Here is a 26,456-nt window from a genome sequence, read left to right as displayed (position 1 = left end):
GTTATGACCTATTTGTACAGATGTTTTCGAAAGCTTGACTTTACGTTTGTTTACAGGTAAATAGGAATTTCTAAATTGAATGAGTACTTAGAATAGGCAAAAAGGCAACGGTCAAACTGTAATAAACTTTGTATTGGTAATTCCGACAAAAATTCTGCGAAAGGTTGCAGAATATTCAATTAGGAAATGTAACAATACCGTAACCATAAAATTTTTGATTGGAAAACACAGTGGTAAGATGTGGAAATTTTACGTTTCCACGGATGTTTTTCAATCTTAGTTATATAGCAATTTTGTTTTACTTATTTCCCTCATTCGTTAGAATGAAATCTAAAAATGACTATTATATTTTTTATCGACAACTAAAGGCTTTTCCAATAAGACGTTTCATTTCGATTGAGAAAAATCGATTATATATTCCAAAAGAAATCAATCGATGTTTATTTCATTGTAAATAATCTTTAAGGTCTTTGATCGATTGTGGTGCATTGCTTTTTTTGAGCGTTTATCGTTCCACTTTTAATAATGGCGTAGTTTTTACTTGTTGGATGTCAAAAAAAGAAATCTTCAAAAGTGACAGCTGCCCAGATAGTGGTTGTTTTGAAATGAAACCTCTTATTGGAAAATGATGAATTATGGTGTAAAATTTGTAATCCTATTTCTCTTCCACATCCTCTGAATCTCAAAAAATGGCACTGCAGTGTTACCTATTTGTTCCTATTTTAGATTCAGGTTTCAAAATAAGTTGAAAATATTTTCTGAAAACATCTTTTAAATAAAATGAAATAATTTCCACAAAATATTAATGAATATTATATACAAGGTTAGAACTATTTAGAGGGGCAGTACAGGGATATCGAAAACTGTACAGGGTGGCTTGAACTACAAAAAAGTTGCGTTATTTAGGGATTATTGTGTTTGTGTTGATGGATCCAAAATATCTCCATTGGTTCCCGAGATATCTCAAAAAAACTGAAAATCGAGATTGCCTTTTTTTCTGTATAGCTCATTTGTTTCTGGAGATAACTTAACGAAATTTAGTTTGTAGTCATTATCCAATATAGAGATACTAATGGTGTCTTCAGATTTATCTGTTTTCCATTGTTTCAGAGACGCGATAGTCAACTTTTTTCCTTATGGACGCCATATTGGTTTTTCTTATGAGGCGATAAAGAAAAAAATTACAAATTCAACAAAGTATCACACTCTACAAAAATATCGAGTCTAGGTACGCAAATTTGAAGAGTTGTTAAGTGAAATCATCGCGTATCTAAAACAATGGAAAACAGAAAAAATCTGAAGACACCATTAGTATCTCTATATTGGATAATAGCTATAAACCAAATTTCGACAAGTTACCTCCAAAAACAAATAAGTTAAACAGAAATAAAAGAAAATCTCGGTTTTTAGTTTTTTCGAAATATCTCAAGAACTAATGGAGATATTTCGGATCTGTTCACACCAACACACTAATCCATGAATAACGCAACTTTTTTGTAATTTAAGCCAGCCTGTATCGCTAACGGTTTTCGATATCCCTGTAGTTGACCTCTTAATAGTTCTAACCCTGTTTTTTTGTTTCATTTTATTTGATAATGAATTTGCATCCACAATAATTCATTAAATATATATGGGGAGCAGATACTAGCTTTTTGGTGCGATCGTTTTCTCAAATTTTCACTCAGAAACAGAAAAACACAAAAAAAATTCGGTTCTATTCCATATAAATTGAATTAAATAAAACAAAATACTCCCAAATGTTTACGTTCCGACTTATTATCATTTTTATTCAAATAACAAACCAAAATACGACAATTTTTTTCTTTTCCTATTCGAAGCCGAAAATAAAAAAATAACAATTTCCATCATATTTCGAAGTAAACCAAAAATCTGAATAATAGTAAAACCCGCACATTTGCGTCCATTAAAACTGTGCATTTCTTATCGTTCGGAATACCCCCTAATAAATAAAAACGAGAGATAAGGTACCAGTGAAAATAATAGGCAAGTACTTTCATATCGTGCCAAATTGGGGATCCTCGTCGAAACCAAATTGGTAGGCGGTCCTCCCAAACGTATACCCAACGAGTCTGCGCACCGTTCTGGTTTTTCCGAATTGCCGGTGTAAGTACTTAGCTCGAGAATTTCATTAAAATTCAGTATTAGCACAACACACACCATCGGTGTCACATCGAAGTGAAATCTTCTGACTTTTAAGTTTATGAAAGTGCAGTGAACGTTTTCGAAAATGTACGGAATCGACAACACATCATCTGCTTCTACGGAAGACGTCGCGAAAAGTGCCAAAAACGATACGCGGCCTGTTGATAGTGGCTTTATTTCATCTCCTGACATTTCCGAAACTTTCTCGTCCGAAAATTTTTCCAAATCTGATTCTTCCGATTACTTTATGTCAGGTCACGAGGTCCAGGACGAAGACATGAAGGTTGACAACAGGATGTATTATCTCAGCGAGAGTTTGTCGAAGATTAAGTTGGAGGGTGCCTGCATAAACGATTTGTCGTCCGATAAGTCCGTGGAGGCAACTTGGATCAAGGAGGATGGCAGCCAGTTTCTTCTGCAAGACGAACACGGGAATACGTAAGTAATCTAATTAAATTGAATAATTAAATATTCAAAAAGCGTAGCAATTTTGGTTGGTTGTTCTTTCGAATGACGTCAAACAGATATTAGTTCCAAATTGACTATTGTTTACTTGTATCAATACGTCTATTTCGATTTGTATTTAATTGATTGATGATACCGGATTAGATCTCAAGAAGCTTATGTGTTTTTAACTTCAGATATGCGTAAATACCGTCTTGGTTGACGTCAAAAAGTCTCCTCACTTTCATTTTACATCGATGATGTATCTTTCTGCAAAAAACTGACTTGATATCCTCGTATTAGAATAAAATTTGCATATGTTAAATCCTGAAATATGAGTCTTTCTATACAGAATTTGCTTCTCTCGATGAATTTTGAGAGTTTTTTTATTAGAAATTATATTTAATAGGTATGATGATAATTTTCAATTTTTCGCAAATAACATCGAAAAAATCATCTTCACATTATAACTTCAATATTTTCCTATTGTAATGACTTCAATACAGAGTGTTCCTAAATTGGAGGTACAAACAAAAATAACAGATTTCTCTGATTATTTTAAGAAAAAAGTCTTATAAACATGGGCTGGCAAACGCTTTGTTTTCGAGATACAGGGTGTTAAAGTTTGATTTTTTTCTCAAGTTTTTTCTCATAGCACCTTCCCTTCACAAGATATTTCACCTAAATTTGACATAGATATTCCAATTCGGAGTTTTCATCATGTGATATGCTAATTTTGAATGCAAATCTACAGGGTGGTATTTTTTATGGAACAGTGCCCGCTTCTTTCCTCCACAACTTTTTTTTGGTGGACCACTGCTAGTTTAGAAAAATGTGAAGAGGAACTTTGGTCCAGTACTACACTTTTTGGTTTCTTGTAGATTTGTTGTATCTGCTACCAATTTCGAGAAAAAAATTTAAAACAATTCGCTAGTAATTCCTAGAAAAATCCATATCATTATAAAGATCCAGTTAGTAAGCTGTGATCAATAAATCACAATAAATTAATATAATAAAGATTCGATAAGCTGGTACAATCATCACAAATAATAGGACTACAAGAAACACCCTGTATCTCGAAAACAAAGCATTTGCGGGACCATATTATAGGACATTTTTTTTCTTGAAATTGTTGAATGAATCTCTAATTTTCCTTTGTACCTCCAATTTAGGAACACCCTGTATAAAGCCGGTTTACACGCTCAAACCATTTATACAAGTGGCTTTAATGTGTAAACCGGATTTAACTTGGTTTTCCTTTTTTGATTGTCTTGAAAAATCACTATTGACGATTGTATCATCGAAAATATGTGGTTTTTCCAACAATAAACCTAATGAATCATTTCCAAGTAAACAATTTGGACAATTTGACCACCCTGGTTTTAATATGGGATTTCAGACAATAATTCTAAGGAAAATCTACGAATGAAAAGGTTCATTTAACCGTTTTTTTATCTCAAGTAACGTCATATTAATGCGTTGATTATTTTTTGGGGAATACCTGTCATAAAGATTGGCCATGTTATTGACGTTATTTCAGACTGTAAACATTTACGAATGTTTGTTCAACAAGATAGGATAACGAATTGATTTTGTTTAAAAGATTTTGTTGTCTTTCTTTAGGTGATAATTTGCGTAAGAGAGATTTTTTTTAATAATGCGGATATAAAATTGAAAGTGCGCAGTTATATATCCATTTTTAATGCAGACTGCGAATATTTTGAGGTAATTAACGTGTAAATCTTGCTAATAACGGAAGGACATTTTTGCTCAAGGAACTTTCACGTAGGTCGATAATAATCGCATAAATTCCCAATTTCCATAATTTGTTTACATTTTTTTTTCCGGAATAAATTTACGTACACTTCCTCATCGACCATGAACAAGATGAAGATCACGATCATTACCAACACCGCACGTATAGAAGTCGAGGCTCCAATGGTGAAAGTTTTTCTGTTTGTGCCATGCAAGAATTCGACTTGGTAATTCCAAATTGCTACATCGTTGTTTCAAGTTATCTCACTCGTCGTATTGAATATCTGAAAGGAAAGTCGATTGCGCTAAATTTATGGGATTTTTCAAGTTCATTGACGCGTTGGAATTCACTGATATTCGCTTACGAAGAATCTGTTCCAGAGTCGATAACATGTCACTCATGATTAAGAGTGTTAAAATTTCCAGAAGCGTAAATCATCGGTAATACGTTTCAGAGATCGAAAATTAGATCAACGGAAAACACTTTTGAAGTCGATAATAAATATATCTGCTAACGAAATTAATGTAAAACATTACAAGTATTTTCAAGAAGAATTTCATAATCTATCTTGTTTATTTTTATGAAGAATAAAATAATCTACAATTCAAATAAGGTTTTTTTTCAATCTATCTCAATCAGAATAATTGATTTTAGTTTTGACAAAATATTTGAAATATCTTTCCTTGTCCATCCTGTTTTCTGTTTCTTTTTTATGAAATCACATTATGTTCCTTCAATGATGTTTTTTTTCATTTTGTAATTGTTTAATATGACATGGAAAACTTTGCGAAATTTGCAGCATGATATGAAAAAAATATCAAGGCTTACTTTTCGTTCTTTTTGTTCACCCCTGTATACACTGTGTCCGTAAAGTATGGAACAAATTCTTTTTTAGCTAAACAGACCATTTTAAGAAATGATCCTGAAACACGTCGATTTTTGATTTTAATTTACCGTATTTTAAAATGATAATCTAATATACAGGGTGTGAATTACTTTCGAGTAATGACGTCATCCTATTTTTTTTTAATCTTTTATAATCTTTTATCAGTTGGAATTGTAGAATAGCACACTGTATATTTAATATTTTCATCTGAAAATTCAATGAAATCAAAGAGACCCCGTGTATTTCCAACCTATTAAAAAATATAGCTCTGATATATTTCAGCGCCGTGATAAAGCGGCAATAGAGGAACACCCTGTATATAACCGTAATTTTTTTAAATAGAACACCCCCATTTTGTCTCAATTTTCCGATTACTCTAGCTGAGCTGATTCCAAAAATGTACCACATGTTGATCTAGACGACTATGTTTTTTTTAAATTGATAAGAAATAATTTCTTTCACATTCTGTCTGCTAGACCACAAGTACCAAACATGTTTGGAAACAGCTCATTTTTATTAATCTGAAAATGTAACAAACTACAGGGTGTTACATTCAAACCAATTGCCGCTAAACAACAAGTATTTTTGATAATATTGTTAATTTAACTAATAAAGAATGTTACGCGTTACTTTATGAGCACACACAAAACTATTGTATTTTTGTCCACCCTGTACCAATTGGAATCAACATGTGATACATTTTTGGAATCAGCTCAGCTAGAGTAATCGGGAAATTGAGACAAAATGGGGGTGTTCCATTAAAAAAAATGACGTTGACGTCATTACTAGAAAGTAATTCACCCTGTATACCTATTAGATTATTATTTTAAAATACGGTAAATTAAAATTAAAAATCGACGTGTTTCAGGATTATTTCTTAAAATGGTCTGTTTAGCTAAAAATGAATTTGTTCCATACTTTACGGACACAATGTATAACAAAAATGATGTAAACGAGTATAGCATTCAAAAGGTTATGTTATTATTTATTATTGGACCGAATGGTTCAAGAAAAAATGATCTACAAACTTCGTTGAGCCTGTATAGATATGTTCAAAAAACTGATTGAATTAAATGAACTATGTTCTATTATAGATCATATAATTTGAAAAAGTTGAATTTCTCCCAAAATCGGCTTCCAAAATTCAAAAAAACTGACAGTTCCCTTTTCTTCCAGACATCTCCATCTCGCCATATATTTCTGTTACTCCGATATGGCTGTAAACCTGATAAGAGCAGCGACAAGCCCTGTATATTTAGATTTATTAGACCAAGATGGACAATCACCTATCCATCTGGCTGTTGCCACAAATCAACCACAAATAGTCAGGGCGCTGATAGTGGCAGGTGCACAACCTGGCACAAGAAATTCTAGGGGAGAATCTCCTCTTCACATGGCAGCTAGACTAGGACTTTACAACTGTTGTACAGCGATATTAGAGCCGGTTGGAAAAGAAGAATTCAAATCACTATCTTTGACTTACAACGTGAATCACAAGAGTGTGGACTTGGAACAATGGAACTACGAAGGTAGGTTCAATTACCAAATTTTCAAATAATTCAAGCTTACCCAGTCGGAATAGATTACAAAAAAGTCTGTTTGAGTTTGAACTTCGAGATTAATATCATTTTCAATGGAATTTAAATATGAAATACAGCAATCGACTATAATATTTGAAATGCCAATCAGAGCGAGTTACGTCACTTTTAAGTGTCACCCATATAAAAGGTGTTTTTTTAGAGCTATAGAACTTTAAATTGCAATAAAAGAACGATGGATTATTCGATTGACATGAATTTCATTCATCCGTAAGATAATCTTGTGGCATTACATTTTAAATATGATTTCTGGCATATGACCGCCACGGCTGGCTCGGATGTAGTCCAATCTGGACGTCCAATTTTCGATGACTTTTTCCAACATTTGTGGCCGTATATCGGCAATAACACGGCGAATGTTGTCTTCCAAATGGTCAAGGGTTTGTGGCTTATCCGCATAGACCAATGAATTTACATAGCCCCACAGAAAGTAGTCTAGCGGTGTTAAATCACAAGATCTTGGAGGCCAATTCATAGGTCCAAAACGTGAAATTAGGCGGTCACCAAACGCGTCTTTCAATAAATCGATTGAGGCACGAGCTATGTGACATGTTGCGCCGTCTTCTTGGAACCACAGCTCCTGGACATCATGGTTGTTCAATTCAGGAATGAAAAAGTTAGTAATCATGGCTCTATACCGATCACCATTGACTGTAACGTTCTGGCCATCATCGTTTTTGAAGAAATACGGACCAATGATTCCACCAGCCCATAAAGCGCACCAAACACTCAGTTTTTCTGGATGTAACGGTGTTTCGACATACACTTGATGATTAGCTTCACTCCAAATGCGGCAGTTTTGTTTGTTGACGTAGCCATCCAACCAGAAGTACGCTTCATCGCTAAACAAAATAAAATGGACGTAGTGAACGATACGTATTCCGCACAGAACCATTATGTTCGAAATAAAATTGCACTATTTGTAAGCGTTGTTCAGGCGTGAGTCTTTTCATGATGAATAGCCAAACCAAACTGAGAATAAATCACTTGACAGCTGTTAAATAGGTCGCCATCTTGAATAGTAATGCCAAGTTGAAGTTATATACCTCGAAAAAAAACACCCGTTACATACGTATGATATAACCCTACTTCGAGCCGTTTTGGAGTTTTGTGCTTACGTTTCGATTAGTTTTTGCATTATTTGATTGTTTACTCGTGGTTTAGTGATAAAGAACTAGGATTTAGCAAATTTTGCTGACTTTTCTCGTTCAGCTTAGGCACAAAATACACAATGAAAAGTTTACTTAACCGTTACGTCATAAGCGAACGCCATGATTCGTTAGATTCAAATTAGACAGAAAAAAGTGACATAATCTGCCTTATTAAACATTGTTGTTGTCGAGTCATGGTTTTTAGGTAATAGTAGACGCATTCCTTCATTCCTACAGCTAGCCTATTATCCGATTTCGAGGAATTTTGTAATTTTAATCGAAATCTCACTCGATCACTAAACGTATAGATAACGCTTCAGAAACAAGATATGCAACTGGTACACTTAACCGACTATCAGGTAAACGAAATTTTCATAAATTAAAATAACGAAATTATACTATTAGCGATAAAAAACCGAGTCTGGAATTTCCCGATGTTATTAATTTTTTTTTCTAATCTAGCACTGCACATTCACGTGTTGTCAGATTGTATCGAGATGCATTATATACTCGCTTTTGTTTCGCTTTATTCTCGAGATTTATGTCTTCGGCATATCCGTATTTGAGGATTAAGTAATCATAGCAACTATGGTGTCATTGAATCATTTTGATGACGAGGTGTTTAATAAAATGTTAATTTCGTGTTTACTGCCGTGTTAAAACGTCATCGATGAGTTCAATCTCCTAATTTGGAGGTTGAAGATGAAATTATTCAGAGATTTCTTTCGATCATTTCCGTGTATTGATAACTTTCCGTAATTGGCAAGTGCTTCAGCTTTGTGATAATTTTTTAGTATGAAAACAATTTCTAATCTCCGATTTTAACAATCCCACTCACAAAATGCGTTTTACACCATCCTGAACGACTTTGGTTTAGTGTATGTCTGTCTGTGTGTCGGCAAATCCTTGTAAAAGCCTTAACTTCTACAATTCTCATGCGATTTTGATGAAATTTGGTATGAGCATTCAGTTTAGGCCGAAGATGGTGTCATTTACATTTCGATACGTTTTGTTCATACGCAAACGTAAAATACTCGGGATACCAATATTTCGTAATATCAATTTTGATGAAATTTGGGGAAATAAGGGTTTACAGGTTGGCTCATTGAATATTCCATTCAATATAACCTTTTCGATTATAGGGGGAGCTCTGCGCATGTGTGAAAGTCTTTTTTCGGGAGATAATAGTGTTAAAATACCCAAAATAACTTGTGTAGTGTAGACTTTTTGGGAGCGGAAGACGAAAAAGCATAAGCCTCACTAATAGGCTGAGAATTTTTTATTATTTTGTGATAATTCAGTTTTAAACCATATATAATTTGGAAATTGGATAGTGGTCGAAAATGATAAAAAAATTGTTGAAAAGTACCGAGAATTTCTCGAAAGATTTGACTAAATTCTGATCGTGATTTCTCTGTTTACACTGTTTCATTTTGTCAGTTATCTCTAGTTTGTTATTTCACATTCCAAATGGAATTTCATACCCTGAGGCGGTTAAAATATTATTCAATACCAAAATTGTACAGGAAAGTTTTCTCTCCAATGATATTACACAAGATCAAATATAAACATCTTGCTTATTCAATAACAAGGAAAGAAACTTTATTTCATTACTTATGTCAATATTTTCTTGGCACAGAGCTCAGAGTAATAAAAATAGATAGAGGGAGCATATGTCATTTTCAGTAACCAAATTTTGTCCCCAACATGAACTATCAAATTTGACATGAAGCGCGCGGAAATGAAAACATATCAGTGATACGATATTTCAATCAATTCGCGAGTTTCTCCACAAAGAACGCAATTCTTATGTCCCAAAGTGAATCAACGTTTCATATTAACTCAAAATATATTGAAATAAGTACCTAAATATATCAGAAATTCAGAAAACAAACTTCAAGCGCGCCAAACGACGTGAAACAACTGATGACACTAGGAGAGCAAAAGTTGCCAAACTTTGGATTTCAGCAGGTAGATACAGAAAATAATAAATATTCTGCTTATTATAAATTCGACAATTAGGAAAAATATCTGATATCAAATAATCAAATTTGCATATTTAATCGGGAATCACTCAAATAAATATATTTCATTCAATATAATATACATTCATAACGATATAGTAAAATTGTGGATTTGAAAATTTATCTCAATCCGGCAACGTAAACTAACCATGTTGGGGACATGTTAAAACTGCGTTTACTCCCTCTATCTATGTTTATTACTCTATGAATTGAAATCAGATTCCTGTATTTTATTTTTGGATATTGTGTAAGCGTTCAGCGACATTCCCATTCTGCTACTTTTGATTGATAGCCCAAATAGTCTCATGAATGAGGGTTTAAAATATAGATCCGTTCTAAATTCGTATTTGGTATTTTGGCCAATGTCCGTACGAAAATACTTGGGCTCGGTATTTCCAGCGTTCTTATTAACAACAGCTTGCTGATTCTCTGCTCCGCCGACAAAGCATGTGGAAAAGCCACAAAATATCTTCGTTATTATTCATTTAATGGGTAATAAGTCAGTGCCTCTTGGGAATTCCCCAATCGATTTTGTGAGGCGCTTTCGATGTACCGTTTTGGAGCCAAGTCTCAGCAGACTTATGCATTTCCTACGTTGAGAACTGTAGTATCTCATAAGGTTCCAATCTGACGCTTATTCAATAGAATCGGAAAATCCATTATATGCTGTAGGTAGGTCACAGATAGTGGGTACGGATCACGTGAATCATTCAGAAAATACAATGGTTAAAAACCTCTGTGAAATCCTTGGAATTTGCCTTGTCCTATTATGTGTTCGTCGTGATTGCTGACATCCCAAATTTCACGAGAAATCCGATGATAATTTTCTTCACTGGGCGTTATCACAACTAGATGATGAAATAAAAAGCTTCCAATTCAATAACTTCTCTATTTCAGTATCGTAATGAGTTCATTACAGTTCTAAAAACAGTGCTGTAATGAACTCATTACAGCATCGTTTTCAGTAATATTTTTCGGTTTGTGGTTGTCTATACTGAGTTCCAAGCCTATCAAATTTCAACAAACGTCAATAATTGTCAATATAATTTGGATGTCGTTTGATTTGCAACCTTATTCGCAATTTCTTTTAATTCAGGTGGTTTTAAATTGATTTCGTAAGACATAACTAACGAATTTAATGCGTAATTGTAAATTATTTCGAAATTCGAAACATACGATTCATATTCAAATTCCGTTATCTGTCAATGTTTGTAACAGTCACACCAACTGCAAAGATACAATACAAAAGTCACTAGGATATATAATCTAAATTTTTCATTGAATTTCGACAATATTTCACAAAACTTGACTGAAATAGAGAAAATATCGTCTAATACTCGTTGCAGAAGACAATTGCAACACTCATTTCGCATTCGTGTTGGAATAGGAGCCCATTCTGCAACTTGTTTCAGAATATACTATTAATGATTCGAGGAATCTGTCATTTTCGTTTGTATTCCTAATTAAGAAACGCCCTGTATTCTTCCAATCAAAACCACCTCTTCGTGAACATAAAGTTAAAAATTCAAATTTCATTTTTTTTTTTTTTAAATTGCAAAGTCAATAAAATATCCACACCGACGGAATCAGGAGAACAGAAAAAAGAATATTCTCTGCACAACGAATCGAAACAATTATAATATCCAAAAAAAAAAATAAATAAATAACTTGAAACGAATCAACGAAATTATGAAGTCATCGTTATATATTCGTAAATGATAGTGAAAGAATCGAGAAATGAGGAATAACCAGTCAAGGTTTCTAAGCCATTTAAAATTGCCGCTGAGAGGAATTGTAAAATGACTAAAGCATTTAATACCACATCCTGTCTAAACGAAATGATTCTCGTCGAAGATACCCAAGAAAAACCTCCAAATATCAGTATAATTACTAATAGGGATTCCCAACTAAGCGTATACTACCTAGATATACGACCAGTTCATAAATGGAAAAGAATGCTTCTGGGTTTTCTGAACGTTTACCGGTTGACTTTGGCACCTTTAGAAGGTACAAAACAGGCCCCGGATTTTCACAGGCAATTGCTTACTGGAATATACAATCTATTAAATGTGCAACACATAATTATATAAAATCGATCACTGCTATCGGACGTGATAATGTTGTTAGAGTTAAAAGAAAATCAATTTGAAATCCCTGGATCACGACAATAGGTTCTTTGATACACTAATGAAATCAAAAATAAGTCCTTCAGTATTCCCTGCCTTACACACCATCCATATTCTCCGTAAAACGGTTAGACTATATTATGCCAAGCGGTTTCTATCTTCCCAGAGATGCGTAGCCCGCGACGCCATCTCTCGGGCAAGCAAAAACTCACTACAGATTCCAATCAACTCGCGTCACAAATCTTTCAAAAAAATCTGTTGGATCGTCACTTAATATTGTTTTTTCTTTGTTTCAGGTCAGACTTGCTCTCACATAGCAGCCGTTCACTGCCACATAGACATCCTTAGGCTGTTCATGAGATGTGGAGCTAACATAAATGCCAGAGAGGGCCGAGGTGGCTACACAATCTTGCATTTCGCCATCCAGAACAAAATGGAGAAACTAGCGTACTTTTTACTGAGTGAATGTAGCAATTTGGAGGCTGATGTGACAACATATGCTGGCAAATCAGTTCTACAGCTAGGTTTACCAATCAACAAAGGATTGAGTAGAACTCTGTTATTGAGAGGGGCTGCTTCACCTTATTCTAGCGAAGATGAAGACATGGAAGACTGCGATAGTGAGGTAAGCATGAAATCTAACCTTTTATTCATCATTTTAAAGGATTTTTCGATGAGAGTTTTCGTTTTGAAAAGCCCGCCATCTGGACAGCTGTCACTTTTGAAGCTGTCATGTTTTGACATTTGACAAGAAGAAACTACGCCATTACTAAAATTGGAACGATATATACTTCAACAACGCTTTGAAATTGTTAAAATGCACCTCTTATTGGAAAACTCTATATGTATTATAACCAAATTTGAATAAGTTGCTGATATTCATTGCCATCATTAAATAATTTTTCTTTTGTTTGCAGATTCTACCACAAAATAGCCACCTTTATGCACACAACACGCTACTGAATGGTTATGCATAATATATATAGAAGAGGTTCCAAATTTGATAATTCATCAAATTGATGAATCTACCTCAAAGAAGTGGAAAAAGATTGCCAAATATCTTTTACTGTGATTGAAGAATTCTGCAAGAAACTCAAAGGACTCGGAAATTCTTTGTGAAATGGAATGCTATGAGGCAGAGGCGTATTGAAGAAAATTACTATCCATCATTACTTCTGAGAATGAATATTTTGAAAGAAAATACAGAAAGCGCGAGGAAGATGAAATGGAAGTATTTTTAAAGAACGATATTTGTAAAATAGTCGACAACTTGATATGCTTTGTAGTTTTGAGTTCCTTGATTTATTTGTTCTTGCATAATTTAATAGTTGAATTACCATGTTCCTGTATTTATTTTATTATTAGTTTTCTATTCATTAAAATATTTAAAAAAAAAAAAGATATGAAACGAATTCATGTTAAACTGCCCTCAACTGTAGCCAAATGTTCACTTCCATTTCAAACTCAAGCTGTGATAAAAAAAGACTTTTCTATTTTATGAATAAAAACAGTTCTTTTTTTTAGTCACCACAATGTAAGGAAAGATGTGTTCCTGATTTTTTTTTCTGAGAAGTTCAATGTTTTAATGAACTGCTTATGTAATATATATGTATGAAACAAGCCAAATTTTTTTATATTTGAAAGTTTATTGTTACCAAATAAATTTTACAAATTGTACAAACCTACTATTTCTGTTTTTTAATGGATTTTAATGCTTAATTTTCAATTATTAGGCCTTCCTCTTGAAATATAACGGACTGAGAAAAAATGTTAGCATGACTACTTTGAGGTTTTTCTCATTTGATGAATTTAACAAGTTGAATAAATTATAGAGAATATGTGAATAAAGAAATAAAATATTCAGTAGCAGCTATTATACAAATGAGGAGTAACTTTTCACTCAATTTTTATTGTTTTTTTTTAAATATATTATCGATTAGATTGGGATTTGAATTTAATTAATTTTTCCAAAAAAAAATTTTAAGACCACAAGGAATTCTAAAAAGATAAAATGATTATACTAAAAACGTTAACATTTAAACAAGTTGAATTAATTCTTGATTAATTAATCTACGATTTCGTGCTAACCACTTAGTCTAATAATTCATTCAAATTAATTAATTATTATCATTAACAAAAGTCAAATTTTGTTTTATTATTATTTATTTTACATTTTTTTCTTCGAAAGTAAAATTACCTATTTTCACTTTTATTATTGGACAGAATAAAACAGAAACTTGAAGGTGCATGAAATTTCAAAAAAAAAATTACTTTCTTTTCATTTTATTTCATTTATGTTTGACTCAAAACAAATTTCTTCGTTAATTGCAAAGAATTATTTCTGTAAAGGATAGATAGTAGTTTGTTTTCTATCAGTTCAACTGCAGGCTTGCTGATTACAAGAGTATCATGTTTAAGCATTGAATACACATTCAAACCATAAACCGGCATCAAATTGACATGGTATATTTGGTCCGTTGCTACCGTTATATTCCTTGGCATGAGATCGACTCTGAAATCATAACATTTGTTGACTCGTTTTACTCATTTAAAAAATCTGAAATATTTACTCATCAATTATGAGAACGGAGGGACCCCAGCATCTGCTTTTAATTAGTTCCGTAATATATTTAGGATCTTCTGTAGGAATTTCAATGTCATCCACGATATGAAGGTCATCTTGAGCTAATTTTATAGATAACATGGAAGTTAAACCGTTAACTCGTTTGTAATAATCTAACATATAAAAATGAGGATTAGGAGCCTTAGGTCCATGAACCACTCCACCTCCTTTAAATAGGGGACTTCTTATAGAACCATGTCTAGCTCTACCCATTCCTGAAAACGAAAGAAGTATTCAGATTTGAATGATCAGATACAATTAGACGTATTCACCTTTTTGGGGCCAAGGCTTTCTACCTCCTCCCCTCACCTCGAATCTTGATTTTGTGTGTGCATAACTCACATAACGATATAGAGTTTGCCATCTCACATTCTCCTGAACCATATCGATTCTAGGATTCGTAGCAAAAATCTCTGGGTGAAGTTCAATTATTTCTAATTTCTTTTCATCTATTGTATCGAGATTTTCGACCCATACTTGACAAGGGTCTTGATATTTAGGAGGAGATACCCATGATTTCTTATTTGCAGAGACAGTTTCATTTGATTCGTTTATCTTGTCTGCACTGGTTTCATGAACAGTTTCTGTTGTTAGTGATCTCGACAAAGGCAAGGCTTGCCGTATTCGATGGACGAATCTGTACATTTTTAATTGAAAATTACAAAGATACTGCGATTTTTTATAGCAATCTTTGTAGTTATTTCATTCTCATGAATGTGTTGATCACTAAATTAGGGTTAGAATATTCGACATTTAACCTATTTTATTGACAAATTGACAGATGGCACACGATCAGAAAGATTTGTCTGTGGCTCGTAGTTCAAAAGAGGAACATTCATTCAAATTTTCCACATCGCAGCGCAGACTTATGTTTGGTTTCCCTTTATTTGTGAGAAATGCAATTTGAGGTATTCATTGGAATTGAGGAAAAAAATTCAACCACCCTGAAATTCTAATTTTACTTTTGGAAATGTACACATATAATCCAGAAATGAATAAATGAGCGCTTTAAAAACTTTTGACTTAATGCTTCTCTCATACTTGAGCATTTGCTCTATAATTTCGTCATAATTCCTGTTATTTTTCACTTTTTAGCAAGGATTGGTCTCAAATGATAAGGTTCGATTCACTACGATGACGAATTCAAGAATGTCCGGTCAACCGGTCGTAAACACGATAACTCTCGATCGAAAATAGCTAGAAAGTAGAAACCTGAAATTTTCAGGGTAGGGTCCGTAAATATATGGTTGTTCGAAATTGTGTATTTCTGTTCATTTCTAAACTGCAGATTCGATTGAGACGAAAATTTACATTTGAATATGAAAATTCCAAGCTTGGTGGAGAGAACCTTTTTAATTTTCGATTCAGCTAATACGTATTATTATAAGACTGCGGTTTAGACCAAAAAAGGGTGTTTATGAGAAGATCATGAACTTGGACAACTCAAATTCGTCAAAACTGAAGATTTTTAAATAACAGCCTATATTTTTTATTCTTTCAGTCAATTCTTCTTATGAGGGGGCTTTTAGGCAAGAACTTGAAATAAGGAAAAACACGAAATTTCTATGTGACTTCCAGAAGACACAGAAAGGAACTATACCTATATGTAATTCGATGTTTCAATAACTAAAAATTTGACCACAGATTACAGATCTATGAACTTGACATTTCATGAATTGTAATTAATTGATATCTTAAGATATACTCATGTTGTTTGCGATATCAAAACGAAATCTTTCATTGGAAATACCTTTTACTTCAGTCGGCATTTTTCAGATAGATATAGGGTATTCCTGAATTTGAGGTGAAAAGAAAAATAAGAAATTGCATGGATAATTTCAGGAAAAAGGTCCTATATTTTCAAGATACAAGGTTTTTCTTGTAGTCTTATTATTTCGTGATGATTATAACAGACCAGTTCATCGAATCTTTATTAATCTTCGCAACAAATTGGGTAAGTACCAAAACTTATAATTAATTTATTCATCACAGCTTACTAACTGAATCTTTATAATTGGATTTTCCTGAAGATTACTATGGAGAATTGTTTGAATTTTTTTCTCGAAATCGGTGACAGATACGATAAAACTACAAGAAACATCCGACAAACCGTTCGGACAGTTACAGAATGGCCTTGTTCTCCTAACCACACATCAGCCAAAGATTGAGTTGTCGCAAATCGGTCTCTAATGACCATAAGTCTTAGACGTCGATCTTGAACTTCATTTGTGCCCCTTCGACCGATTTAACAGCTGTCAAGTGATTTATTCTCAGTTTGGTTTGGCAATTCATCATGAATAGACTCACGCCTGAACAACGCTTGCAAATAGTGCAATTTTATTTCGAAAATAATGGTTCTGTGCGGAATACGTATCGCGCACTACGTCCATTTTATTTTGTTTAGCGATGAAGCGCACTTCTGATTGAATGGCTACGTCAACAAACAAAACTGCCGCATTTGGAGTGAAGCTAATCATCAAGAGTATGTCGAAACACCGTTACATCCAGAAAAACTGACTGCTTGGTGCGCTTTATGGACTGGTGGAATCATTGGTCCGTACTTCTTCAAAAACGATGATGGCCAGAACGTTTCAGTCAATGGTATCGGTATAGAGCCATGATTACTAACTTTTTCATTCCTGAATTGAACAACCATGATGTCCAGGAGCTGTCCTTCCAACAAGACGGCGTAACATGTCACACAGCTCGTGCCACAATCGATTTATTGAAAGACACGTTTGGTGACCGCCTAATTTCACGTTTTGGACCTGTGAATTGGCCTCCAAGATCTTGTGATTTAACACCGCTAGACTACTTTCTGTGGGGCTATGTAAAGTCATTGGTCTATGCGGATAAGCCACAAACCCTTGACCATTTGGAAGACAACATTCGCCGTGTTATTGCCGATATACGGCCACAAATGTTGGAAAAAGTCATCGAAAATTGGACGTCCAGATTGGACTACATCCGAGCCAGTCGTGGCGGTCATATGCAAGAAATCATATTCAAAATGTAATGCCACAAGATTATCTTGCGGATAAATAATATTCATGTCAATCGAATAATCCATCGTTGTTTTATTGCAATTTAAAGTTCTATAGCTCAAAAAAAAAACACCCTTCAGTTCGAGTTGTATCCCAGCAAGAAATCAGATACGAACGAAACAACCACCTAGATCAGTTCCAGCCTAAACTACGGACCTGGTGAAATGGTATCAACGATTCGTACTTCCCAGGTTCATGCGGTTCAGCGACCCAAAAACTGCACCAAATCAAATACGTCAAACGATCGCATAAATCTCGTAAACCTCCAAGTTTCGCAATTCAAATTGGAACAGCGTCGAACAAAGGCGTTTAAATTACCCTAAAAATCCATCCATTACTCAGAGAGACGTACGCATAAAACACGCTGATTTGACATAAAACAATGGTTTGACCCTTCCTATGCATATAATGCCGCACATTTCATCTTGGAAATTCCCAGTTGAAAAGAGCACGAGAAAACATGGTGGTACGATTCCTATTTCGTTCTCGAAGCCTCATCGTTTATTATTGTGCGTTGTGGCTTCCAGGTGGTTCTAAACGGGCCAAGAGCATCGCAGAAGTAACCCTTCAAGCGCTTGATCGAGTGAAACTGCGTCTCGTAATAAATTTTGTTGTGTTTTCGATTATTTGCTTATCTGTAAGTGAATTTTATTGTTGTTTTTCCTTATATGTTTTTATTTGACGGTGAGAGGGGTTGGGATAGAATTATCGGATTTTAAATTCACTAGGGGAATAAATTGAAGGATCGAAATAAAATTCGAAATTTTTAGCGGTTTTTCAAATGGCTGTATTTTCGATAACAATGGTCGTATCTCAATTTGGAAAAAAAGCTTTGTGAAGCTTGAAGCTTATAGTTTAGAGATCTCATGATGAAAACATTTTTCAAGCAACGTGTACCGCTCAATCCTAATGAATACAGTGTCTAAAATTTTGTGAAGTTTTTTCAGTTTTTATTTTTGGCCTACAGACTTGGAAATTTTTTTTCAAACTAAACCACTATATGGATGAGATAACTTGTTCATTTAGCTTCAATATCCTTTTTTCGAAATTTCGATACGAGCATTTCTCTCTGAAATATCGAACTTTGAATTAAAAAGGACCTTTTTGTCTTTAACCATCAATATTTCACCAATCAATGTTTGCACAGAAAATTTAGGGGATATTTTGAAATCTTGAATGAATTCTCTGCAAGAATTAGCTATGGTATTCTCGGAAAAAATTCTCTTCGTTCTCTACATTAATTTGAAAAGTTGATAAAAAAAGGACTTTTGGAGGCTTTTTGGATAATCAAGCGCTGAATTGAAAATATCGAAAAAACCATCAATGTTGAGTATGCGTTTTACAGTTATCACCACAAAAATCCCAGAGAATTTCAATTCAATCCCTGGAACGGTTTTTTTTTCATCCGATCTAATTTTCAAAAAATGAAAGGATCACGATTTTCGATTCAAATCTTCATAATCTCCAACAAAACGAAGAAATTAAATTTTAAAGTTTTTTTTTTCTGCATTTTTATCAATAACAGAACAGAACTTTATTTTGATCCTTTAATTTATTCCACTAGTATATTTCATCGAATGTATAGTGTGTCCGAAATTCGTAGTCTAGTGAGGGTATCTCTGAATGCCTTTGAGCTAGAAAGAAATTGATGGCACATTTTCGGGCTTGATTTTTGACAGAATTGATTTGGTGAAAACCGCAACCTCGTAAATTCAACTGTTTTCAAGCTATAAGAGAAAATTGTAAAATGGCGTGAAATGAAAAGTTCTTATAACTGCTTTATTAGTGGCGCTATAAACATGAAACAAAAACTTTCTATTACTTTTTCCAGTAGAATCCGTTGGTGTTAACACTTGTTTTTATTGCAATTAGTTTTGAAGTTATAATTCCCACTTGTGTTTTTTTTTAAATGTAAATCATGAAAATTTCGTCAACAAATAAAATCGCTTGTTTTCCTTTTCTTAAAATATTTTACATAACAAGCCAATTGAAAATTTCCCGGTCTACCATAGTAAAACACATTTTTTTGGCAAAATTCGATTTTATTATTCGACATTGTTGCCTTCGAGGGCGATACAGCGATTATAGCGATCTTACAACTTTTCGATACCATTTTTGTAGTACGATTTGTCTTTCGCTTCAAAATATGCCTCAGTTTCGGCGATTACTTCTTCATTAGCGCTAAATTTCTTTCCAGCGAGCATTCTTTCAAGGTCTGAGAACAGGAAAAAGTCGCTGGGGGCCAGATCTGGCGAATACGGTGGATGCAGAAGCAATTTGAAGCCCAATTCATTCATTTTTGCCATTGTTTTCATTGATTTGTGACACGGCGCATTGTCTTGATGAAATAGCACCTCTTTTTCTTCAAATGGGGCCGTTTTTTAACGATTTCATGCTTTAAAAAATCCAATAACGCTATATAATAATCGCTGTTGATGATCTGGCCCTTTTGGAGGTAATCAATGAATATTATACCTTGCGCATCCTAGAATACTTACGCCATAACTTTGCCAGCTGACTATTGTGTTTTTCCTCGCCACTGGTGGTAATTAAACAAAAAATGTGTCTTGATTTATAGTACATGTATGACAAATTTCATTGAAATATCTGAAGTGGTATTGTAGATATTAATAAAAAATGATTTATTTTTTAAAACTTTACCACCCTGTATCTCAAAAGGTAAGACGTTCAGGACATATGTTCATATGAAGTTTTTTCTTTAAATGGGCCCAAAAATCACCCCCATAAATATTGACATTCAATTAGGAAACACCCTGTATACTTTCATTTCTCACCAATTAGAAATCTATATTCTGGGGAAAAATCATGTTTTACCTATACAAGTTCATTAGATGGAATATTCATATTCCATTATTATATGTTAACCCCTCTCAGCGTTTCAGGTTTCAGTTTCAAAATGAATTTTCTTTATTCCCGTATCTTAATGAGATCATTACAGTTCTAAAAACAGTGCTGTAATGAACTAATTATAGCATCGTTTTCAGTTATATTTTTCGTTTTGTGGTTGTCCACTGCCTTCCAATCAAATTTCAACAAACGTCAATAATTGACAACATAATGTGTAATTTGGATATAGTGTTAAATGGTGTTATATCGATTTCGTCACACATTCATGAATTTGATGCGTAATTTCAAATTATTTAAAAATTCAAAACGTACGATTCAAATTCAATTCCGTAATCTGTCAATTTTCGTAACAGTCACACCAACTGCCAAGATACAAAACAAAAGTCACTAGGATGTATAATTTGAATTTTTCATTGAATTTCGACAATATTTCACAAAGCTTAACTGAAATAGAGAAAATATCGTCTAATACTCGTTGCATTAGGCAATTCCAACACTATTGCGTTCGAAAACTCGCTCCTTCGTCGCTCGTTTTCGAATTTCGCATTCGTGTTGGAATAGGAGCCCATTCTGCAACTTGTTTCAGAATATACTATTATGTGACTCTAATGTTATGCTTCAGTTTGAATAATCCTTTCTAATTGTAAAAATTAGCTATTCAGACAACATAGGAAGGACTTCCTGGAATCGTTATAAGATTTGGATATTATCTGAAGGTTATTAATATTGTTTGCGCTGATTTGAAAAATGTCAATAACATTCCTTCTTTGGGAATCATGAAATATCTTGTTTTTAACACGAGTACCTAATGTGGAAATTCCACAAAAATAATAAAATAACAAAAGGCATCATGGAATTTTTTATATGTGCTTTTGTAATTGCTGAAGAAATTATAGGGCGATCTGTTTGAAGAAAGGACCTTCATCAAAAACGGACATTTCAGAACTTGAGTGAGACAATTTTCTTTGAATTGGAAATTTTAATTCAAATGATTTGCCGTCTGGAAAGAAAAAAATCATTTAGGTAAGTTGAATAAAGTCCGCCACAAATTTTGATCAATTATATTACAATACACCAATTGCGTCATGAAGAATTCGAATTGATCTAATGTTTGTCAATAATTTGTCAGATATTCAGAGCTCAAGAACGTTGAAGAACCGAAAATCATGTGAAAGTTTAACTTAGGCCGACGAAAAGTACAATTTTGAATTTTATTCTATTCAAATCAAAATATAAAAAATCAAGGGGTTACTTATCAAACTGTATCAACAAAATAAAGCCTGCTACATTCAGGCAATATTGATTAATACAGTTCGCTAACAAAGCTTTCTTCTGGTTGTTTAATTCCGAATTACATAATTACCTCAAGGATTATCAGCAGAAGGTAAAGTTTTGCGGTAGAACTGTTCGATTAAGTTGCATCATACAAACACGTTTGGATTTCATTATTTATTAAATGTTGAGAAGTGTGTTAAAATTGATATTTCGGAGAACATTCTTTACCCCTAATATTTTTTGTACTTTTAGTTCTAAATCTAGCGAAACTTTTGTCGAAATCTGTTTAATCTGCGTCAACTTAATATAATTAAAGCGGTTGCTATAACTCACGTTTACAGGGTGTTCCTGAATTGGAGGTACAAACGAAAATGAAAGATTCCTTGACTCAATTCAGGAAAAGGAAGTCCTATAAACATGGACCAGCAAACCCTTTGTTTTCGAGATACAGGGTGTTGAAGGTTGATATTCTTCAAGTTTTTCCTTCCCTTCATAAGATATTCAACTCAAAAATTTAAGATATTAGGTGTACAACTTTGCATGCGCTGTTTTGCAATAGATGGCCGTTTTGCAATAGTGGTTGTCTAAATAAATAAATCGTAGGTATTTGTAAACATAACGCCAACGAAATATTAGTCGATTTGTGTCTGCATCATAAAGTTATTCTCGATTAAACATGTCAACTTACGAGCCAAATTCTCGTCATTTGCAGAAGGTTTTAATTTTCTTCTTTAATATTGAAAAAATTGCGGCTGATGCTCATCGAATGCTCTCAAATTCCAATGAGAAGGTCGCTATTAGTGAACGAACGTGCCGAAAGTGGTTTCAACGCTTCAAGAACGGTGATTTTGACGTAGAAGATCAGAATGGGGGTGAAAGAGAGAAAGTTTTCGAAGTTACAGAATTGGAGACATTACTTGATCAAGACTCGTGTCAAACGCAACAAGAATTGGCAGGATCACAAGGAGTGATGAAACAAGTCATTTCTAAACTCCTGAAAGTCAAGGGAATGATTCAGAAACAAGGAAATTGGGTGTCGTACGAGTTGAAGTCGAGAGATGTTGAACGGCGTTTGTTTGCTTATGAACAGCATCTTGCAAGGCTTCTCTGCATAGCCTTGTGACTGAAGACGAAAAATTGGTTCATTACGATAATCCTAAGCGCAGAAATCATGGGGATATACCGGCCATGCTTCCACGTCGACGGTCAAACCGAATATTCGCGGTTCCAAGATCATGCTCAGCATTTAGTGCTCGGCCTAGTGTATTATGAGTTGTTAAAACCGACTGAAACAATAACAGGCGATTGTTATCGAACGCAATTAATGCGTTTGAGCGAGCATTGAAAGATAAACGGCCGCCATACAAAAGAAGAAGTAAAAAATTGGATCGATTCGTGGATCGCTTCAAAAGATGACCAGTTTTTTCAACGCGAGATTCGTACGCTGCCCGAAAGATGGGAGAAAGTAGTGGCCAGCGATGGACAATACTTTGAATCATAAATGTATAACCAGTTTTTTACAATACAGCTTCGAATTTCGGAAAAAACGGTGGAAACAAAGTTGTATGCCTATGTAGATATTTCAATTTGAAATTTTCATGATGTGATGAGCTAATTTTGAATGCAAATCTACAGGATGACATTGTTTCTGGAACAGTGCCCGCTTCTTTCTTCCAGAACTTTATTTTGGTTGGCCACTGCTAGGTTAGAAAAACTTAAAAAGCAACTTTGGTCCAGTACTACACTTTTTGATTTCTTGTAGTTTTGCTACATCTGCTACCGATTTCGACAAATCGGAAATCTGAAGCATATACGACAAAGCCCAAAAAGTGTATGACTGCACCTAAGTTTCTTCTTACATATTTCTAAACTACCAGTGGTTCACAGAAAAAAAGTAGTGTAAAAAAGAAGCAGACACTGTTCCAAAAAAAGTCACCTTGTAAAACTTTAAATTAGAATAACTATGACAAATTTAAGTTGAATATCTTGTGAAGGGAAGGTGCTATGAGAAAAAAACTGTATCTCGAAAACAAAGGCTTTGCGTGCCCATGTTTGTAGGACTTCCTTTTCTTAAATTGATTCAAGAATCTGTCATTTTCGTTTGTACCTCAAATGTAGGTTTACCCAGTATAGATGAACAAATACTAAAAAGAACTAAATCTAAAAATGATTCGAAGATAAAAATTTGATTGTCACTTTGATTGATGTTGAAACAATGAACTTCCGTATCGACAAACATATAATATAATACGTGGATTCATTTTCTCAGTATTACTTATATCACTCGATTCGATTACGAATGTTTTGAAAGAAACCTCTGTTCGAATGGAAAATCCTTATTGTACCTCCTCGCCATTTATATTTAACGATATTGCGTTGTTCTTTTTTGATTTAGATGTGACCTTTATTATCTGTTCTCACATAAAAGGATCTGATACTTATTATTATTTATAAGTATAATATCACTATTTATTTCGATCAATAAGTGTCGCTTGTCTCATCGATTTCTTCGAAAATCTGTTTCGAAATAAATGATTATCCATTTTGTGGTTCCGAAAGCGGACGTCTATAAAACACACTTTAATTTAGATTATGATCAAATTTTTATTGCAATATACATATAAGTAATTCTTGCCATTAACTTGCCAATAACTTGACGTATATTGGTTTTCACATCGTCAATAGTCTGAGGATTATCGGCCTTAACACGATCATTCGCATAACCCCACAAAAAATCCAAAGGCGATAAGTCGCAAGATCTTGGTGGCCAATACACATCCCCGAAACAGGAAATTAAGCGTGCTGGGAATTTTTCTTGCAATAAAGCCTAAACAGTTCATGTTGTGTGGCTTGTTGCGGCATCTTTCTGGAACCACATCTGCTCCAATTCCATATCACTAATTTCGGGCCAAAAAAATCAGTAATCATTTGGTTATAGATATGAAAATTGACGATTTAAGTGGCACCAATCGAAAAGTCCCCGGTCTACCCTAGTAAAACACATTTTTAACAAAATTCGATTTTATTATTCAACATAGTTGCCTCCGAGGGCGATACAGTGATCATACCTATTTTCCAACTTTTCGATACCATTTTTGTTGTACGATTTGTGTTTCGCTTCAAAATAGGCCTCAGTTTCGGCGATTTCTTCTTCATTGGTGCTAAATTTCTTTCCAGCGAGCTTTCTTTTGAGGTCTGAGAACAGGAAATAGTCGCTGGGGGCCAGATCTGGCGAATACGGTGGATGCAAAAGCAATTCGAAACCCAATTTATGCAATTTTGCATTGTTTTCATTGATTTGTTACACGGCGTAGAGTCTTGATGAAACAGCACCTTTTTTTCTCCAAATGGGGCCGTTTTTTAATAATTTAATTCTTTAATATAATTTATTATTTATTAATATAATCGTTTTTAAACGATTTCATCCTTTAAACGATCCGATAACGCTATATAATAATCGCTGTTGATGGTCTGGCCCTTTTGGAGGTAAGCAATGAATATTATACCTTGCGCATCCCAGAATACTGATGCCATAACCTTGCCAGCTGACTGTTGTGGTTCTCCTCGCTTTGGATTCGGTTCATCTTGTGCAGTCCATTCAGCTGACTGTCGATTGGAATCCGGAGTGAAATGATGGAGCCATGTTTCATCCATTGTCACATATCGACGCAAAAATTCAGGTTTATTGCACTCAAACAGCTTCAGACACTGCTCAGAATCATTAACACGTTGTTGCTCTTGATAGATTTAGAGCGCTGAGCAATATTTTCGGAAGACGCGTGTATTACGATGATGTATGAGCCTTAAGATATCAGTAACAGATTCAATATCGATAGGACTTTGCTCACAAATTGGCTCACATATTATTTCAATAATCATTCAAATTAATTGTATTGCTTCCATATCCTTATATATTCCTTTATGATTTTTTTTGTTGAGAAAAACCTTTTTTTTTGAAATTATCGATCGATATGTCCAACTGTTTTTTCGAAGACCATCTCAATGCGTTCATTATCAAAATCATTCAATTTTACTGGATACAAACCGCGATTCCAATATTGTCATGCTGAGAAGAAATAGAAAAGTCCAAGGAAAACTCTCTTTGTCAATAATTCCAATCATTCCAGCATATTTAAATTAGAAATCAGTTGAACTTCTCGTAATATTACGCTCAGGATAAATGATGAAGAAAGAAGGTAACTGTTTATGACGGTAACTTACAAAGTAAATTTGTAAATACGTTCAATTAGAAAGCAATATTTAAAACAACCTTAACTTCTCACGATCTGTTAAGATACGTATCGACTTCATCTAGACCATGCAGAATTACGTATAAAATAATTTCAACGAATTCAGATTTTCCACGATAACTTTCGAAAGAAAACACTGGAAAATTAAATATGTTTTCATCGCTTCACGCGTAAACGAAGTAGTCCAAACACGGAGACCTATCGCGCATGTCTGGGGAATCCCGACTTAACGTCAATAGTACACGAGG

At 33.9% G+C, this 26,456-nt stretch overlaps 2 protein-coding genes across 5 annotated transcripts in view; one reads left to right on the top strand and one right to left on the bottom strand.

The window, feature by feature from the left end:
• LOC123679680 (NF-kappa-B inhibitor cactus-like) overlaps nucleotides 1-13,836 on the top strand; it is a 35,311-nt gene extending 21,475 nt beyond the window's left edge. For 3 of the 4 annotated variants that reach the window (XM_045617085.1, XM_045617084.1, XM_045617086.1), the window contains 4 exons: nucleotides 2,418-2,601; nucleotides 6,426-6,778; nucleotides 12,445-12,773; nucleotides 13,066-13,836. In XM_045617085.1, coding sequence (XP_045473041.1) covers nucleotides 2,441-2,601; nucleotides 6,426-6,778; nucleotides 12,445-12,773; nucleotides 13,066-13,125 — 903 coding nt within the window. In that variant the 5' untranslated portion in view covers nucleotides 2,418-2,440 and the 3' untranslated portion in view covers nucleotides 13,126-13,836. Of the gene's footprint in view, nucleotides 1-2,022; nucleotides 2,602-6,425; nucleotides 6,779-12,444; nucleotides 12,774-13,065 lie in introns of those variants that run through there. The other variant, XM_045617083.1, reaches the window with a different exon arrangement.
• A 592-nt stretch (nucleotides 13,837-14,428) lies between these two features.
• On the bottom strand, nucleotides 14,429-15,537 carry LOC123679682 (39S ribosomal protein L4, mitochondrial). The gene is made up of 3 exons (XM_045617087.1): nucleotides 15,044-15,537; nucleotides 14,719-14,986; nucleotides 14,429-14,660 (listed from the first exon to the last, which is right to left on the bottom strand). The coding sequence occupies exons 1-3, from the start codon at nucleotides 15,414-15,416 to the stop codon at nucleotides 14,441-14,443; spliced, it is 861 nt and encodes a 286-aa protein (XP_045473043.1). The 5' UTR covers nucleotides 15,417-15,537; the 3' UTR covers nucleotides 14,429-14,440.
• Nucleotides 15,538-26,456: the final 10,919 nt, after the last annotated feature.

The sequence above is a fragment of the Harmonia axyridis genome, chromosome 5 (genome assembly GCF_914767665.1).
Source record: "Harmonia axyridis chromosome 5, icHarAxyr1.1, whole genome shotgun sequence".
In the NCBI taxonomy this organism is placed as follows: domain Eukaryota; kingdom Metazoa; phylum Arthropoda; class Insecta; order Coleoptera; family Coccinellidae; genus Harmonia; species Harmonia axyridis.
Note: the sequence above shows the minus strand (reverse complement) of the source record. Positions and strands in the feature narration are given on the sequence as shown.

Bases quoted from the DNA above. Each gene is read 5' to 3' on its own strand.
- LOC123679682 (XM_045617087.1), bottom strand. From the start codon at position 15,416: ATGTACAGATTCGTCCATCGAATACGGCAAGCCTTGCCTTTGTCGAGA. The intron at 14,987-15,043 runs GTGAATACGTCT...TTTCGTTTTCAG, and splicing joins AAAGCCTTGGCCCCAAAAAG to GAATGGGTAGAGCTAGACAT. The intron at 14,661-14,718 runs GTAAATATTTCA...TTATGATTTCAG, and splicing joins TCCGTTCTCATAATTGATGA to AGTCGATCTCATGCCAAGGA.